At 46.0% G+C, this 16,387-nt stretch overlaps 3 protein-coding genes across 4 annotated transcripts; 1 reads left to right on the forward strand and 2 right to left on the reverse strand.

Annotated features, from left to right (window-relative positions):
- Positions 1-396: 396 nt before the first annotated feature.
- LOC120645326 (vacuolar protein sorting-associated protein 55 homolog) lies at positions 397-2,816 on the reverse strand. 2 transcript variants are annotated; one of them, XM_039922131.1, is made up of 5 exons: positions 2,647-2,816; positions 1,449-1,636; positions 1,326-1,365; positions 1,156-1,240; positions 397-797 (listed from the first exon to the last, which is right to left on the reverse strand). In XM_039922131.1, the coding sequence occupies exons 2-5, from the start codon at positions 1,542-1,544 to the stop codon at positions 602-604; spliced, it is 417 nt and encodes a 138-aa protein (XP_039778065.1). In that variant the 5' UTR covers positions 1,545-1,636; positions 2,647-2,816; the 3' UTR covers positions 397-601. The 2 variants fall into 2 exon arrangements, with proteins under 2 accessions (XP_039778065.1, XP_039778069.1); XM_039922135.1 differs by having other exon boundaries at positions 1,449-1,643; positions 2,648-2,800.
- Positions 2,817-4,131: 1,315 nt separating this feature from the next.
- On the forward strand, positions 4,132-6,981 carry LOC120645353 (vesicle-associated membrane protein 711-like). The gene is made up of 4 exons (XM_039922153.1): positions 4,132-4,439; positions 5,733-5,923; positions 6,044-6,207; positions 6,311-6,981. Exons 1-4 carry the CDS (start codon positions 4,217-4,219, stop codon positions 6,399-6,401), a joined length of 669 nt encoding a protein of 222 aa, XP_039778087.1. The 5' UTR covers positions 4,132-4,216; the 3' UTR covers positions 6,402-6,981.
- LOC120645341 (26S proteasome regulatory subunit 6A homolog) lies at positions 6,776-10,891 on the reverse strand. The gene is made up of 9 exons (XM_039922145.1): positions 10,621-10,891; positions 10,427-10,543; positions 9,740-9,847; positions 9,204-9,395; positions 8,910-9,101; positions 8,362-8,480; positions 7,650-7,737; positions 7,367-7,486; positions 6,776-7,241 (listed from the first exon to the last, which is right to left on the reverse strand). Exons 1-9 carry the CDS (start codon positions 10,750-10,752, stop codon positions 7,023-7,025), a joined length of 1,287 nt encoding a protein of 428 aa, XP_039778079.1. The 5' UTR covers positions 10,753-10,891; the 3' UTR covers positions 6,776-7,022.
- Between the last annotated feature and the right edge of the window lie 5,496 nt (positions 10,892-16,387).

The following is a 16,387-nucleotide window of genomic DNA, read 5'->3' on the forward strand; positions in this document are numbered from 1 at the left end:
GTGAAAATTGTTGCCTCAGCTTGTTGGAACCGCCTGTTCGTACAGGCAAGCTGCTATGCAATCCACATAAAAAACTGAACCCGAGCTGGGCGAACGCGACTGAGCGCCTCCGGCCGCGTGCCGGCTGCCTGCCGATGGCTCTGCCCTCTGCTAGTCGGCTGTGGCCTGTGGGTGCACACTGGTCGGTACAGGGCAGAGTGAACGGAAACGAATCGTGCACCACACGCACCCCTAGACCCTGGTGCCGTGCCGTACGGCGAGCGGACTCGGGTAATGTGCGTGCGAGCACCGGTGGCCACCCATCTGCGTGCCGGAGGCGGAGGTAACGCAAAGAAAGACGGCAACATACGCCTATTTGGACTGGCATGGAACGAACTGGGGCAGGCAATCGGGAAATCAGGTACCATGCGAACATTTTTTTTTCTGAATGCGAGGCACAGCATCACGGGACGAACAAAATGCAGACCAAACACGTACTGTTCTATGACTTGTATCCAATCTTTCCCTAAGTAATGCTCCCACTGCAGCTGTACAAACAAGTTCACGGCCATTTTGCAAAGGATCACTCGGGAAAGAGGATGTGAGAACTGAAAATAGACGTCTAGAACACACTGCTGTACTCGTCTTTACTGTTCATCGGGAGAAACCACATGATTGCCACGCCAAAGACTACGAACGATGACAGCTCCATTGTCAGCGCTCCCCATCCAATGATACCGGCGTGCTTCAGGATCGACGGAATGGCGATGCTCCCCACTATTGATGCGCCCGTCAAGAATTTCGTGAAGTTCACCCAGCTGCAGTGGCAGTACAAGTACACCAATTAAGCTCACACCATATATGACAAGAACTTACCATATATCACAGAGAATTCAGGGGATGCAATAAGCTATTCAGCAATTAGCAGGCAGGCACTACATGTCTACAACTTGCAAGGCTTCACTTAACAACTTGATTCAAGGCAGCGAATCTCAAATCATTTGCGCACCAGAAGCTTCATTTCAGAATCACTAAATAAAATGCAATGTGTTCTGTGAGTGACAGCAAGTCAATGCACACCTCTGGGAACAAAATTAGTGCTATAAAATCATGGTGGCAAGTGTAAGAATAAATCAGCAACCAGGGACCGTTACTCTGTAAGCGAAGATGACTTACCCATCTCCCCCATTAGACATCATCGAGGAAGTATCAGAGCCCAGGAAAAGTATTAGGGGCATTGGTAGGATAAGGTACATCAGAACTGCAAAAATGGCCAAAGATAACTTTCCAGAAAGAATTATCAGGAAATGAGCGAAGTTTGCCAGTGCTACACAAAATTTCCTAACCTGTTAGCATTGGCCACCAGTTGTTATAGAGAGCACAAGCCTGAATGAGCAAAAAGTAGAGAGTTTTGTGTGAAGTGGAAAAGAAAATAAACCGATGCTGAGATAATAGAGTTGGATGCTTACCAAGATCTGCAACACAATTCCACCAGAGACCAATATGGCAAGGAGGGCAAGTCTTCCACTGTGCAAACATGTTCTCATACTACGTGATAGCACCATTTTCCCTTTGCTGTTGTTCGCTTCAGTTCTCCTTTAATGTGAAGACAGGCAAAGCTCTTGCTTGTTCTCGAAGAAAGTCTCAGCTACAAATTCTGGGATGATAAAAAAGGATAGATGAGCAATACTGCAATACTTGACCAGGAAGCAACTGGCAAAAAAAAAACGTTATAACCAGCAAATTGCTAGAATATCTCATATTTTATTTTTTAAGTGGCCAAGTGAGAAGGTGAGATGCTCACAGGGAGAATAACCTTGGATTAAATTTTTTTAAGTAGAGATGCAGAAATTCTAAAACTAAGGAGTTAAGATCGAAAGTGAAAAGAAGAAGGGGAAACCAACAAAGTACAACCTACAGTGACCCAAACACAAGCATGTGACTTGTCATACATAGCATTCAATCCTGGACAATTATAGACTAATCCATTCAACATCCCAGGATTCCTCTCTCAGCTGATCTTCCAAAGTAAATCAGTGTACTTAAAGTAACTAATGAACTAGCTGTGTCAGATTTTATAGTTGCAGCACAACAATGTCCAGCAAAAATGCCAAATGAATGTAGAAAGCAACTGTGCCAAGTTAAATAAAAACACGACCATGTTTTCATAGTTATACTTACATCAACATATGCCATTTCTTATGGCTTGACAAAATGAATTAAAACCGCACGCTTACAGTCAATCTGATAAGCATGAGGGAACCCTCGAATCTTTTTTGGACATGAAATTAATCGCGCTGAAGAATACATGCCTAGCAGGACCCAGCCAGAAACATGAATTGTTAGACAGAACTAGTTCCCCACTACGCAGCCATCGAAATCTGCTACCAAATGATGACCGAGAGATGCGGATCAGCAGAGGTGCCAGACAGCCTAGCCTGCGTACCAGGTCACCCGATCGGAATTCCTGTGCAATCCAATCCGGAGTGAAGTGGTTTCTTCCCTCAGGTTCGGTTCTACTACCAGAGATCCAAACACAGGCCACGAAATGGTTGGGGAATCTTATGATACATACTGGCGAATCGAACGTACTAAACACTACCCAGCAGCTCGAACCGATCGAGCCGCCAAATCATACGAAAGGGAGGGAAGGAGAAGGGTGCGTACTCTGGATGCAGGCGGCAGGGGCACGGCAGGAGAGGCGCGCCGCCACCGCGTGGGAGAGCCGGGATGACGCCGCCACCGGGAGCCGCGGCGAAGGGTCACCACGCCCAGGCTGCTGGCCTGCTGCTGTGGCCGAGGCACCAGAGATTTCGTTTCAATCAGGGGAGGAGAACGGAGGGTGGGGGTGATGTGGACGGCCGGCCCACCAAGTGCTAGATTGGTTTAGCTGCGTGTTGTGAGCAGGGTTTTTTATCCCGACCGGTTAACCCAAACCGCCGGCCACCGGTTCCGGTTTACCGGACCGGTTGGACCGGTAACCGGTGGAAACCGGTTGAATTCAAATCCAAATTCAAATAAATTCAAAAACTCCCGTGCAATCGGTTCCGACCGGTTTACCGGCCGATTTTACCGGTTTACCGGCCGGTTTTACCGGTTTGAATTCGAATCAAATTCAAAAGCTCCCGTGCAACCGGTTTACCGGCCGGTTTGACCGGTTTACCGACCGGTTTTACCGGTTTACCGGCCGGTTTGACCGGTTTGCCTGGTGGGCCTTAATGGGCCGGCCCATTTTTTTCTTTTTCTTTTTTGATTTAACTTCAACTCCCCGCAAACTATACTAAATGAACGAAATTTTTGAGAAAATTTGACACCATTAGATTCGTTGCACCTTGAAGTATTTTTAGGAATTTTTTGAGATTTTTTCCATTTTTTGGAATTCAAATTTAAAATTTGAATTTGGGCCGGTTTCTAACCGGCCGGAACCGGAACCGGTCCGGGCCGGTAAGACCGGTAACCGCGGTAACCGGACCGGTTCCTACCGGTTTTTTTAACCCTGGTTGTGAGAGGCAAAACCATTATGATGGCTGTGTAATCACTAGTTTAATTGCTCAGTTCCTAATTCCTAATCCTAATCCAAAGGTGCAAAGATTCTGGCGTCCCCCTGTTGCTTTCGTGAATTCTCCACCCATTGTAGTGTTTCGAACATGATTTCCACGAACAAGTTTCATCGAATTAAATTTCCTTATGTGTTGAGAAAGAATTGTGCGTCTATAAACATCAAATACAATATACTTTCCACCTAAAAACGATAGATTACTTTTCACCCTATCATCCTCAATGTCGGCTGTCATGATTTCCTCGTAAATTTTATTTTTAAAAAGTCGTCCATAAACAAAAAGCCACGGCGCGGCCGTGGCACGCAACACGTCTGACATCTCAAAATAGATCGTCGATTGCTCGGAGACTCGTCGTACACCTCCGAGACAGACTCGGCCTCGGCCGGCACGTCGCGGCACACCGAGACGCCCACGAACCTGACACGGAGACCCGTCAGGCTCCTATAGAGTCCTAGTCAGCCGGGCCCCGAAAATAAGCGGGAGGCAGCAATCACGCTGCGATCCGCATCGTCGCCGTCGACGTCGTATAGGCAGACACCGGCGCGCGGGGCTTGGGTCAAACGAACTCACTCCCATCCTTTTTCCTCCGTTTCAATTCCTTCCCTCCCCTCCCCCCTCTTGCGCCGCGCGAGAGGGCCGGGAGGACGAGCGGGTAGGGGATCGGGATCGGATCGGCAATGGGCAGGATCGAGTACGCCGTGGTGGCGCGCGGCGCGGTGGTGCTCGCGGAGCACGGCGCGGCGGGGAGCAACGCGGGCGCCGTGGCGCGGCAGGTCCTGGAGCGCCTCCCCGACGGCGGCAACGACTGCAACGTCTCCTACACGCAGGACCTCCACGTGTTCCACGTCAAGCGCACCGACGGCATCACCGCGCTCTGCATGGCCGACGACGCCGCCGGCCGTAAGTGCCTTTCCCTTCACTCACCATCTATCAATATCATGCCACGCATTTCGCATCGCGTCGTCGTGCCTGCGGCGACGGTGCATTGCCATGTGGCCTTTACCTTTCATTTCACAGGGAATAATTTTCTTGTTCTGGATCGACACGACACGCTAATGCATTCATCCATTCGTTCATGTATCCTTTGTTCTGATATACTATCTAGAAAAATGCTGCGCCGTTGGCGCTCCTGAGAGGCCCCTCACAGATATATGTGTGGTTATAAAGTTTTGATGCTAGCTCGGTCAAATTTGATTTGGATTGTCAAATGTATGTGTGTGAGGTGTAGACTGTTGAAATATGTCTACGGATCATCTATGCGTTCGTAGCAAGAAAGCTTGTATGTGGCAGTCATTATAGGTGTCAATGCTGTGGTATATGTAGTATGTAAATGTGCGAGGCGATTAAACCCGTCACGGATACACATTAAGGAGGTTTTCTGTGAATTTGATGTTCGTCGAGTGCAGATTGGTTTCGCCAAGGACCAGGGTTTTTTTTTCATAAAGTTGTCATCAATAGAGTGTGTGTCGATTTCGTTGAAGTTCAAGTGGTCTTTTGTAGACATTCACAAAGTCCGGGATTTTTTTGTAAAATTGCCATCCATGGACTGCGGGTTGATTTCACCAAAGGTCGAGGGTTTTTTTGCCAAATTTATGTCCCCAGAGCGTCCGTAGCGAGAAAGCTTGTATGTGGCAGTCATCATACATGTTAATGTTGCGGTATATGCAGTGTGTAAATATACGAGGCGATTTAACCCGTCACCAATATACATTAAGTGGGTTGGTTTTGCAGAAGTTTTGGGGTGTTTTCTGTGAATTTGTTGTTCGTGGAGTGCACATTGATTTCACCAAAGCTCATAGAGTTTTATGTGGAGCGATGTAGATAGAGTGCGGGTTGATTTTATTATAGTTCAGAGATTTTTTTTGTTTGAAAAACTATAGTAAACCCCACATATAATTATAATTGGTTTTGTGGGCCCCACATATGGTGGGTGGGTCCACAGTGGGGCCCACTTGTGGGACCCACATTGTCGGGTCCTACAGGGCCCACGTGGGGCCCATGTGTGGGACTCATGTCGACAGATCCCACATATGGGGTCAAATGCCCTAGAATTGTTTCTGGTCGTTGGATCGGCCGATCCGACGGCCCATATATTTTTGCTGATGTGGCCACCTCCTGGAGCAAGGAAATACACCAAAATTAGTTATATAGATAGATAGATTAATCCTAAAAGATTCCATGCATGTTCTTCAGGACGGATCCCTTTCGCGTTCCTTGCTGATATCCACGGCCGATTTGTCAAGACGTATGGGCGGGCCGCCCTCACGGCGCTCGCCTATGCGATGAACGACGAGTTCTCCAGGGTTTTGAGCCAGCAGATGGACTACTATTCCAACGACCCCAACGCTGACAGCATAACTCGCACGAGAGGTGAAATCGATCAGGTACTTGATCAATTTCCTGGTTCGTCAGGATCGTGGCGTCTCCAGTTAAAACATCACCGGAAATTAAATAAAGAGAAAAGCTTAATTGTATGGACTGTCTGGTATTCTCTTCTCTTGCAGGTCCGGGGCATCATGCTCGACAACATTGACAAGGTACTGGAGAGAGGTGACCGTCTGGAACTGCTGGTAGACAAGACTGCAACTATGGAAGGAAACACGATGCGCTTTAAACGGCAAGCTCGCCGGTTCAGGAACACCATGTGGTGGAGAAATGTGAAGCTCACGTACGTACCGCATCTTCTTGCATTGGCTTATTATACACAGCTTCGTGTATGTATTGTAGTAATCCATCTTCTGACGTCCATATGATTTCTTTCTTCCTTGCAGAGCTGCAATAATATTCATCCTTACGGTGATAGTGTACCTGGTGATCGCCTACCTGTGCCACGGCTTCACCCTACCGTCCTGCGTCCCGTAAATCTTGTGCAACCCTCTGCTGCCGTAGGCTGCTTGACGACATTCTTAGTCCCGCCCTAAAATTTGTCCCAGATTCTGTGAGTGCAGCTTCATCGCTGCTATATTTTTTTTTTCTCGTGCAAGTGGAAGAACTGTTGCACCGATCGATTCTGAACTTACGTGCTTCTGCTTTCAAAAGTCCCATGGATATTTCGCAGCCTGTAAAAATATCTTCGAATGTTACGGCATCCCGCCTGGCAATTGTTTTTTTTTCCTGGATAACATTGCAAAAAAATGCAGCGTAGGACAGCAATAGCACAATCCAAATATCTAATGATAAAGTAACGTACGTTGGTGATTGAGCAATACTGGGAGGTGCATAGAGCGAGATCGGCATCAAAATAAGGGGATTCGACATTGCGCTAAGATACCAATCCGGAATTGTTACGGGAATTCTGAGAAGAAAAGTTTAAGGTACAAACAGGCAAGGCCACAAGGCACAGTAGACTGGTTGTTAGATCTGATAATATGAAGTAAAACAACACGTGCTCGCTTAATACAATCATAAGTTATGCTACCCAACAACGAAGGTGCCACAAGCCCACAAACATGTGAACGATCACAAACTTAACCAAGTGTTTCCTTATGCATAGTAATTCAAGCTGGACTTCTTCTTTGCCTGCACTTGGATGATTCCCTCGTTGAAATCCTCATGGGTAACCTCTGTTGCGTCTCGGCGTAGAGCAAGCATGCCAGCTTCCACGCAAACAGCCTTTAGCTGAGCACCGTTGAAATCATCAGTTGAACGCGCCAACTCTTCAAAGTTAACATCCGGATTTACATTCATCTTCCTCGAGTGAATCTACAAAACATAACACAGAACAGAGTTATTTTGGTAGTGGCAGAACAGATTGACAATTTAAAATCAGAAACTGAGACACAGTTTTGCTACAAGTAGATATAACTTCAGTGGCCAGCTGGGCATACCTGCAAGATTCTAGCTCGTGCTTCTTCTGATGGATGAGGGAACTCAATCTTCCGGTCCAGACGGCCAGATCGCATAAGAGCAGGATCAAGAATATCAGCACGATTTGTTGCAGCTATCACCTGTAAGTCACACAACCCAGTTTAGTTAAGATGTTGAATAAGATATTTTTAGTACTATTCATTTATCATACTCGGTCAACAGAAGTACCTATGTGCCTTCTAAATTTGAGATTAAACATAATGAGGCAAAACATCAAGAATAAGTTGAAGGTTGAATGCTGACCTTTATCCTCTCATCGCTGCTAAATCCATCAAGCTGATTCAGCAACTCCAACATTGTCCTTTGTACTTCTCTATCACCGCTCACTTCACTGTAGTAGAATAAAACCACAAATTAAATTATCATATCACAACCAAAAAAAAAAGCGCATCTAGTTGCATGAGCTTCCAGAAGAACAGTGCATTTATTAGTTAGTACTGATGATTAAACAATGGCATGCATGGTATAAAAGTTAAGATGTACTTATTAGTTAAGTGCAAATGTATGAATTATTTTGCAGATCACATATATTACATAAAATTCCAATTATTATTGCAATGATAACCACACTACAAGTGGAAAATCCAAGAGGTGAAAAATAGCTGCAAGCAGTCCATATCCCCATTCATATTTGTTTAGTGTACAGGAAAATTAGACTATACATGAGATAAAAATCACATACTCCTATCTAATTGTAGTCCTTTTAACAAACATAAATTCTGCACAACACTTATTAAATATTTTAGATATTGAAGCGTGGTGATCATGCGTAAATCAAGTCACGAAAGGATTATGAAAATGATTAAGAATGTCAGAATGATGAGCAGACTTGGTCTATCTAATTCAAACAGAATATGCAAATAAACACTGTTCTAGTTCAAAATCAATGTGGATCTAAGTGAAAAGCCATGACAAGGGACATCAGACTGCACCATAAGAATGCTACATCATGTACCTGTCAAAACGCTTTGTTCCAATGGCATCAATTTCATCAATAAAGATGATGCACGGGGCTTTCTCCTTCGCCAGCTGAAAAGCATCTCTAACGAGCTTAGCTCCATCACCGATGAACATCTGGAACAGTTCACAAAAAATGTTGTTATATTTGCTAAATTATACTAAGGAAAAATATCAACTAAACAGAAGACAAACTGGTTCTGGATCTCTGCACCCAGCAATATTTCACAACACATCAACAATTATGAGGCAAATAATGCAATCAAAATCATATCATGATTTAATGCAATACCAAATAATCTCATATTAGGCGAAAAACATTGCAGAATTATAATACAAATCGAAGTTCCACAGCAGAATTGAGTAAAGTTGTTTATCACTTTATCAGGGCCAACTGTAATCCTTGCATCATTTAAAAATGAAGATTAAAATGATTTGAGTGGAGAATCCATAAAGTATTAAAATAATTTGAGTGGAGAATACATGAATGCAAGGTTAGTACTGACATTGCTTTCAACATCTTTTACACCGAAGGTTTTTAGTTACCTGGACAAGTTGTGGACCAGCCAATTTCAGAAATGTCGCATTAGTCTGTGCAGCGCATGCACGGGCCATGAGCGTCTTCCCAGTCCCAGGTGGTCCGTACAAAAGAACCCCCTTAGGGGGACGAATACCCAACTTCTGGAAGCGATCCTCGTGTGTCATTGGCAACACTATAGCTTCCACAAGCTCTTGAATCTGCATTAGACCAGAACATTGTATCATTACTTGCAGTGCTTGCAGAGAAACAAATTCACAACCATTCTGTTGCCCGAACCATCAGTCCTGCAGAGTAAATACCTGTTTCTCGAGTCCTCCGATGTCATTATAATCCTCAGTAGGCTTTTCATCTACTTCCATAGCCTTCACCCGTGAGTCGTACTCAGAAGGCAATGTATCTAGTATCAAGTAGCTGTCTTTGTTAACTCCTACTAAATCACCAGGCTTCAGCTTATCAGGGTCAACTAACCCAATTACAGGAAGGAATATAGTCTGGAAATAACCCCAAAAAAATGAAAAGTGAGTTTGAATTCTTCACAGTACAAAAAGTCACCCAACTGCAAATAGGTAACTAGCATGTTCACATAAACAAAATGAGGTTTAATAAAAATAGGTTGTACAGAACTAAAATGTAATTGAAATCTAAAAATGCTTCGCAGGAAGTGATGCCTATACCAATCTGATTGGGATTTGGCTTTGCCGTTTATCGGCGGACAAAGAGATCACAGGATCCAAACTAACTCAAAATTCCAGAGTGTGTTTTGTCACTGATGAGAAAGTTCATGCATATGATAAGAAGGCAGGATGCTTCAAAAAGGTCAGGCAAGTTTATTTACTTGTCTCGTGGATGTCTTAAGAACAACACATTTCCCCTTCCTTTGTGAGTCCAGGTCAATATTAGCACCATCCTCTTCAGCCTCATCCTCAGGGTTCATTTCCAAAATCTGAAACAGTTGAGAAAATATATAAGAAGAATTCTAAGCATTAATCCAACTTGCACATTTGGCTTGAAACCTTACAAAACAACAAATTCGAAAGCCTCAGTAGTAACATTGTTAAGCACTCAAAAGACATACTCTACAAGAGTTCATTTTACTTTCAACTAGGAGTTACTGAATATGAAGTAGACTATCAAGATAAACAAACTCATGATGTACACCAAAATAAACCAACTCAAGTAGCCATAGGATGTTGACATTTCAAGTCTGTTACCAGTTACAACATAGCAAGATGAACTTATTCTAGGTAATTGCAAGGATTGCTCACACAAATAAACAAAGGAACATTAATGTATCTAGTGGCAGAGGGGCTACGGAGTCCTACCAAGCCAATACACCCCCCAACTAAACCTACGGCGTCTAACTAGTGTGAACAATACAAATTGACGCCAAGTAATGAAAATCCAGCCAATATAGTTTAACAGACAATAATTTTCTCATGTACTTTGCAGATCGATAACCAAAACGTGCTTCAACAATGAACTAATAATTCCTACCGGCGACTAATTCAGGTGATGAACGAACCTCGACTATGTTGCCGACGAGGTAGGGCAGCTGCTTGTTAAGCTTGATTTTCTCCTGGTTCTCCTTGATTTTCTCCTTGACGGACTCGAGCTCCAGGTTCGTGCGCTGCAGCTCGTCCTACAGACACCCCAAGTCAGAACAGTCGTAAACTCCCCAGGAGGGAGCGATGCGAAGTGGGCTAGGGTTTCCCCAACCTTGTGGACGCGGATCTCGTTGTCGAGGAGGCGGGAGGCCCTGATGATGTCCTCCGTGGACATGGAGGCGAGCTGGTCGTCCTCCGCGTCGTCCACGGCCATGGCAGCCGGCGCGGGCGCCGACGACGACATCGCTCGGCTGATCGCGTCGGGCTCGGAAAGGAAGGGCGCGTGTGGGGTGGGTTTAGTAGCCGCCGCCGCCCTCGAGTTGTGCTGGAAGAAGATCCGATTCGACGGCCTGCCCTCAACTTGTGCGAGAAGAAGAAGATGATGCGATGGGCGAAGCAGACGGGGCGCTGTGTATTTACGGCCGGGCCGGGCGCGGACCGTCCAGCGTTTGAGTTGGAGCCCGATTTTTTTTTTTTTGAAAGGTAAGCTGGAGCCCAAGAGCCGAGATTGATGCAAAAGCGCTTAGCGATGGAAAAATGGCCCAGATGTAGCCCACCTTCTATGACAGTGTTCCAAATTAACCGATTTTTTTTCCTGAAAAAGATTGACAAAATTAATGTACACTGCAATCATGAGTTCATAGAATACTGCTGGTATCTCGCACACAGGCGTGTACTGCCATTGTTACTGACAGGTTGGCCATGGCCTCAATCAAATAATTCGACTCAAAGCTAGGCAAAAAGGGAAGGGGAAAAAAAGAGGAACTCAAACGATCATTCTTTCAAATTCAAATCGGTACTGCCTTTTTAAAATAAAAAAAATTTGAAATCAAAATCCTTGATTTTTCCACCTCCAAAGTTTGCTTTCAACTCCTCGATTCTGAAGCTTCCACCCGAGGTCAGGGGCTTCCTCTGCTACACTTTTCGGCGGTTACGCCGCCGGTGGCGAAATAATTCAGCGACACATGCATCTCCTCTGCGATGGATCCAATCTACCAGGCCTGCGGATGATTAGCAGTCGCGCCTGGCAGGGGGAGAGCGTACTCGTACGTGGTGGTACGCGCCTGCAGCCCCTGGCCCCCTGCCACGCCAGGCAAGGGGTACAAGTTGTTGGTTGGTTTGGATCCTAGTAGCTGGCTTCATGGGTTATTGCCTGGATGGATGGGCCAGTAGGCCATGCCGCCAGCGCCATGGGCAGGCCACTCTCAAAATCATTGGAGCTCGGCAGGCATCGGCATCTATCGCCGATCGCGTAGCAGCAACCTCGATCGCTCGATGATTGTCATGCTCATGCATGGGAGGGTCGTCGTCTCAGCTCGACCAATAATGGCTATGGGCGATCAGCATTCAGCACTGCACTCGCTGATTCATTAATAAGCTGGCCGGCCTGCAGGCCTAGTTACCCAAACGCTGTCACGCATAAAGCAGCTGCCGCCAGGGTGGCTGCACATGTGCATTGCATGCATGATTAGCCGCAGGATCTGTTAGGTCAATATCGGTGGTTTGATATATATATATATATATAAAAACGTGTGCATTTATTATTTCGTCATCGTCGTGGCATAATCTTCTCCATCGATTCATAACCGTACGTGTTGCATTCATGCATTGGTACGTTAGGTACACGCGCTGGCCGGGCGCTGTTCGTCCTGCGTCGACCCGTGCAACCAGCAGGCAGGCTCCACCGGCACATGCACGCGGACGCGCCGGGTGGGCTCACCTGACCTCACGCGCGCCTAGCTAGCTAGCTAGCTAGCTAGCGTGGGCACGGGCGCACGGCGCCTTCCTGGGATCGGTCTTGCATTGCAGCGGCGGCGACTGTTACGCAGGCCTATTATAATCGCCCATGCCAATGGATGGGCATGCATGCACCAAGTCCACCACACGCCCTGCAACAGCAATCCTGCACGCACGAGCACGACGAGCACGAGCACGTACGACGCGTCGCCGTCGCCCACGGCCGGGAAAAAGGCCGGGGCCTCGGCTCCGCTCCGATCCGTCCGCTCCACCGGTCAGGTCCGGGTCCGGCGGGGGGGACGCGACGAGCGAAACACGGCTTTTCTCCGTCTGACGCCGCCCTCGATTCGGACGAACACGGGCGACCATCGCGCAGTGCACTGCACGCGTACACATCGGTCGTTTACGTTGATGGATCGCCCACAGACCACAGCTGCTGCTGCTGCTGCTGCTTCCTCGACCGCGTCCGAGAGGTCAAAGCAGCAGCTTGTTGGCGGCGACATGTGGCTAGTGTTCACGCGCCTAACACTTGCCGGCCGGCCATGTCTAGCAGTCTAGGCTAGCTAGCTAGCTACTGCTACGAGGTCGATGCTTTCGCCGACCGTCGGACGAAGTCCGGCGGCCGGGGCGGCGGAGGCGCGATTGACCCAGGGCAGGCTGCAACGCGTGCCCAAACACTCCGATCGTCTGGGCTCAATTAGCTACTCATACTGACGTTTCACGCCCGCCGCAAGCCTTCGTCGCCGTTGCTGCAGCTACTAATCTTTTAATTTCTGCATAATATATATATAACCTTGCATTATTATTATATTGGCCGGATGCATGCATGTACGTATATGTAGGCTATAGAATATAATATTAAGTGGAGCTTAGAAATACTAATAGTAATTCATTCAGCCGGGTGGGTGGGTGCGTGCGTTCCTCTGCGCCGTGCATGTGAGGTACAAGCAGACGGTGGCTGCAGCTAGCAGTGCCAAGCAAATCGATCGATCGCACCGGTAGTGGTGGCGCCTCGCTCTGCCGCCTGCTGCTAGCTGCTTTCTGCAGGGTCGGGTCATGCATGGCATGTGCACGCGACGAGCGACGCCCATTCAGATAGTTGGCTTGGCTCTGGCGGGATGCACCCAGCACCCTGCCTGCGTGCCGTGTCTGTCCGGAGATCTCACAGTAGATCTTGGATCGGAGCACCATGTACTTGTACGTACACACAGCCTGTACGTACGTGGCGGCATGTACTGTAGCTATAGGTAGGCAGCCAAGCTGGAATATGTGTGCTAGGGCTAGCCAATCAGCTCTCCTCTCTCCACTGCGGACACAGGATACATTAATAATTTAATATATATACAGCCATTACTGTGTACTACAGACTACCAGGGCCGTCGATCACCTCATCATGCTCCAGAATTATATTTTTCAACTACCTAACTACAAATGCTGTTGAGTAATAATAAAAAAAAGATGAAGCTAATTTTCAGGTCTTTGGATTTTTTATGTACTATACCTTTATTTATGTTCTCTGTATAGCTGGATTTAATTTGCAGCAGCATCGGTTAACGCATTTTGTTTCTTTCTAGGCTTAAGTTGATTATTTTCTTAATTGAATTTGTTAGTCCTTAAGCTCACTGAACCTTTGCCATGCATCTACCCCCATGCTGAATAGCCGACAATGCTCTTCGTCTACTTCCTCATGCTCATACATAGGCTACTTTCAGGCCCACTTCATTTTTTGAAACGCCTGGCCCACTCTATACCCTACATATGCAGAGAGGCAGGGCAGGCTTCTCTCAATTTTCCACCACCCTGTGCATCAGTGTAAATGGAGCACAAGCATTGTTCAACAAAAGAAAAAGAAAATCATGAGAGGGTATGGTACTTCTATAATAGAACAGACAAAAGGTGGTCCAAGGAAGCTCCAGCAAGCTGTGCTTGCATGAAGAGTTGTAACCTCTGCACTGCAAGCCATGTCGTCCTTTTTAACCCGTCCCCTCTCCATGGCCGGCCGGCCTTCTCTTGTTAGACCCATGCCTGCTGCTTCCTGTGTGGTAAATTACTAACTAGCTTCCTCTCTGCTGCTTTCTACTACTACATGATGCCACAAAGGCACAAAGTTTCTTCTCGGGCATGAGCAGGGAAGCCGCAAGGCTGCCGCCGCCGCGCGCCTAGGTAGCATTTGGTTATATAAGGAGGGATCATGAGAGCAAATGGCAGCAGGAGAGATTGGAGAGTGAGTGTGTATAGCCTAGCTGATAGCCTCACTCTTCAAGTCCATGCCATGCCTTTCCACAGCTTTCTTGAACTTCTCTCTCTCTCCCCTCTCCTCCCTCCTCTCTCTCTCAGAATCAATTGCGCGTTCAAGTTGTGTAGAAGGTCAAGAAAGCTGTGGGAAGAAATGACATAACAAGGACTTTGAATTCTGTTACAAAATACCAACGAGATGTCATGCTATTTCCCATCTGCCACGTAAGTTACTTCCGGGAATCCGTCATGTTTTTCAGCTTCATGGGAATCGCTACCTACCGCGCAACTTGAAACTTTGATGCAGTTGAGTAATGCAGTGCAGTTTTTTCTTTCTTCTTCTGTTCATAATTTTTTTTTGCTTTATTTCTTCTTTGTGCTTCTGTGATCTATGCGCCCTTTTTGATCTTACATCCTCTTTTTACCCATGAATCCAGTAAAATTGAATTGTGACTCCAGCCTTTTTTCTTCCTTTCTCCGCCAAGCTAATAAGATTGCTAATAAGCTTAGCTTCTCAGTTGTGAAAATATGGAGCTACTGGATTTGGCACATATGGACGGATAGGTCTGATAGATTGCTTCTATAACTTTCAGCTTTCAGAAATTTTCATTGTGCCACTTGAAAAGGTTAGCCGTGCATACTTTATAGCTTTCTCGCTCAATATTTCTTGCAAACCTGATGCGTCACTGATACCGCCCAGCAGCCCAGGCTCATGAAGTATATATAAGCCTATTTTTACTAAAATATTTTTGCTTGTGTCCCTTACCCTTCTCTACAGAAAGAAGTCAATCATCTTTTCCTCACTGCTTTCATATTTTTTCTGGCTACATAAAAACGCAACTTTGATACAAAGAGCGTGTCTTGACTTGATGGTAAGGATATTAATCCAAAACCAGCTGCTCCTTGAAGTTCTCATAAACTCCAATACGTCCTAGGAATTGAACGTTTCTTAATTATCATCTCAGTGCTGACATAGTGATAGCGCGCTCACTGTATTTTCAGCTATTAACTTGCCATATCCTTTTGTCAATCTTGATTTAATTTGTACCTGTTAAAAAATAGCTAGATTTTTTGTGCTGCGTTAATAAATAATTTCTCCTTTATGCATCAATCATAGCCGGGCCATTTGGAGAGAGACATAATTAACGTGGCATGCGGCTGTTGAAGGTCACACAACAAAATACTGAGAGCTGGCTTTATCTGGAATACGAATTGTAGTACCTTCAGACTTTAGTAAGATAAGCTTTTCAAAAAAAAAAGACTTTAGTAAGATACCATTCCTACTAGTAGCCACTAGCCAATCATCATGTAGTCAATCACCATGTAGCTGATGTCAATGAACTAGTTCGTGGAGCTTGAAGGTTTATTTGGTGGCCTTCTAGATCTGAAACCATTGCGGTGAGAAACTGAGACATGCCCACAGCCCGCTGGAGAAGCGATGTTCCATGTGCTGTGAGTTAACTTTTGCTTTACGGCTTTACCCCACAGGCAGTGACAGAAGGGGAAGGCAGCTTTCCCTTCACCCGGTTCTCTACATCTCTCTTTCCACACTCAACTAGCCACCCACTCAAAATTCAGAGCCCGTTTAGTTACTAAAAATTTTCACCTTCCCTTTGAACACATGTATGAAGCACTAAATATAATTAAATAACAAAACTAATTACATAGTTTGGATGTACACGACGTGACGAATTTTTTGAGCCTAATTAGTGCATGATTAGCTATAAGTGCTACAGTAACCCACATGTGCTAATGATGCGGTCAAAGGCCTCAAAAGATTCGTCTCGCGGTTTCCAAGTGAGTTCTGAAATTAGTTTTTTAATTAGTATTCGAAAAGCCCTCCCGACATCTGGTCAAATATTGACGTGACACCTAAAAATTTTCTTGTTTGGGAACTAAACGGGCTC

The sequence above is a fragment of the Panicum virgatum genome, chromosome 1K, assembly GCF_016808335.1.
Source record: "Panicum virgatum strain AP13 chromosome 1K, P.virgatum_v5, whole genome shotgun sequence".
Lineage (NCBI taxonomy): Eukaryota > Viridiplantae > Streptophyta > Magnoliopsida > Poales > Poaceae > Panicum > Panicum virgatum.

Bases quoted from the DNA above. Each gene is read 5' to 3' on its own strand.
- LOC120645326 (XM_039922131.1), bottom strand. From the start codon at position 1,544: ATGGTGCTATCACGTAGTATGAGAACATGTTTGCACAGTGGAAGACTT. The intron at 1,366-1,448 runs GTAAGCATCCAA...TTGCTCATTCAG, and splicing joins GAATTGTGTTGCAGATCTTG to GCTTGTGCTCTCTATAACAA. The intron at 1,241-1,325 runs GTTAGGAAATTT...CCATTTTTGCAG, and splicing joins CTGGTGGCCAATGCTAACAG to TTCTGATGTACCTTATCCTA.
- LOC120645353 (XM_039922153.1), top strand. From the start codon at position 4,217: ATGGGCAGGATCGAGTACGCCGTGGTGGCGCGCGGCGCGGTGGTGCTC. The intron at 4,440-5,732 runs GTAAGTGCCTTT...CATGTTCTTCAG, and splicing joins GGCCGACGACGCCGCCGGCC to GACGGATCCCTTTCGCGTTC. The intron at 5,924-6,043 runs GTACTTGATCAA...CTTCTCTTGCAG, and splicing joins CGAGAGGTGAAATCGATCAG to GTCCGGGGCATCATGCTCGA.
- LOC120645341 (XM_039922145.1), bottom strand. From the start codon at position 10,752: ATGTCGTCGTCGGCGCCCGCGCCGGCTGCCATGGCCGTGGACGACGCG. The intron at 10,544-10,620 runs GTTGGGGAAACC...GGGTGTCTGTAG, and splicing joins ACGAGATCCGCGTCCACAAG to GACGAGCTGCAGCGCACGAA. The intron at 9,102-9,203 runs GTATTTACTCTG...GGTCTAATGCAG, and splicing joins TCGGAGGACTCGAGAAACAG to ATTCAAGAGCTTGTGGAAGC.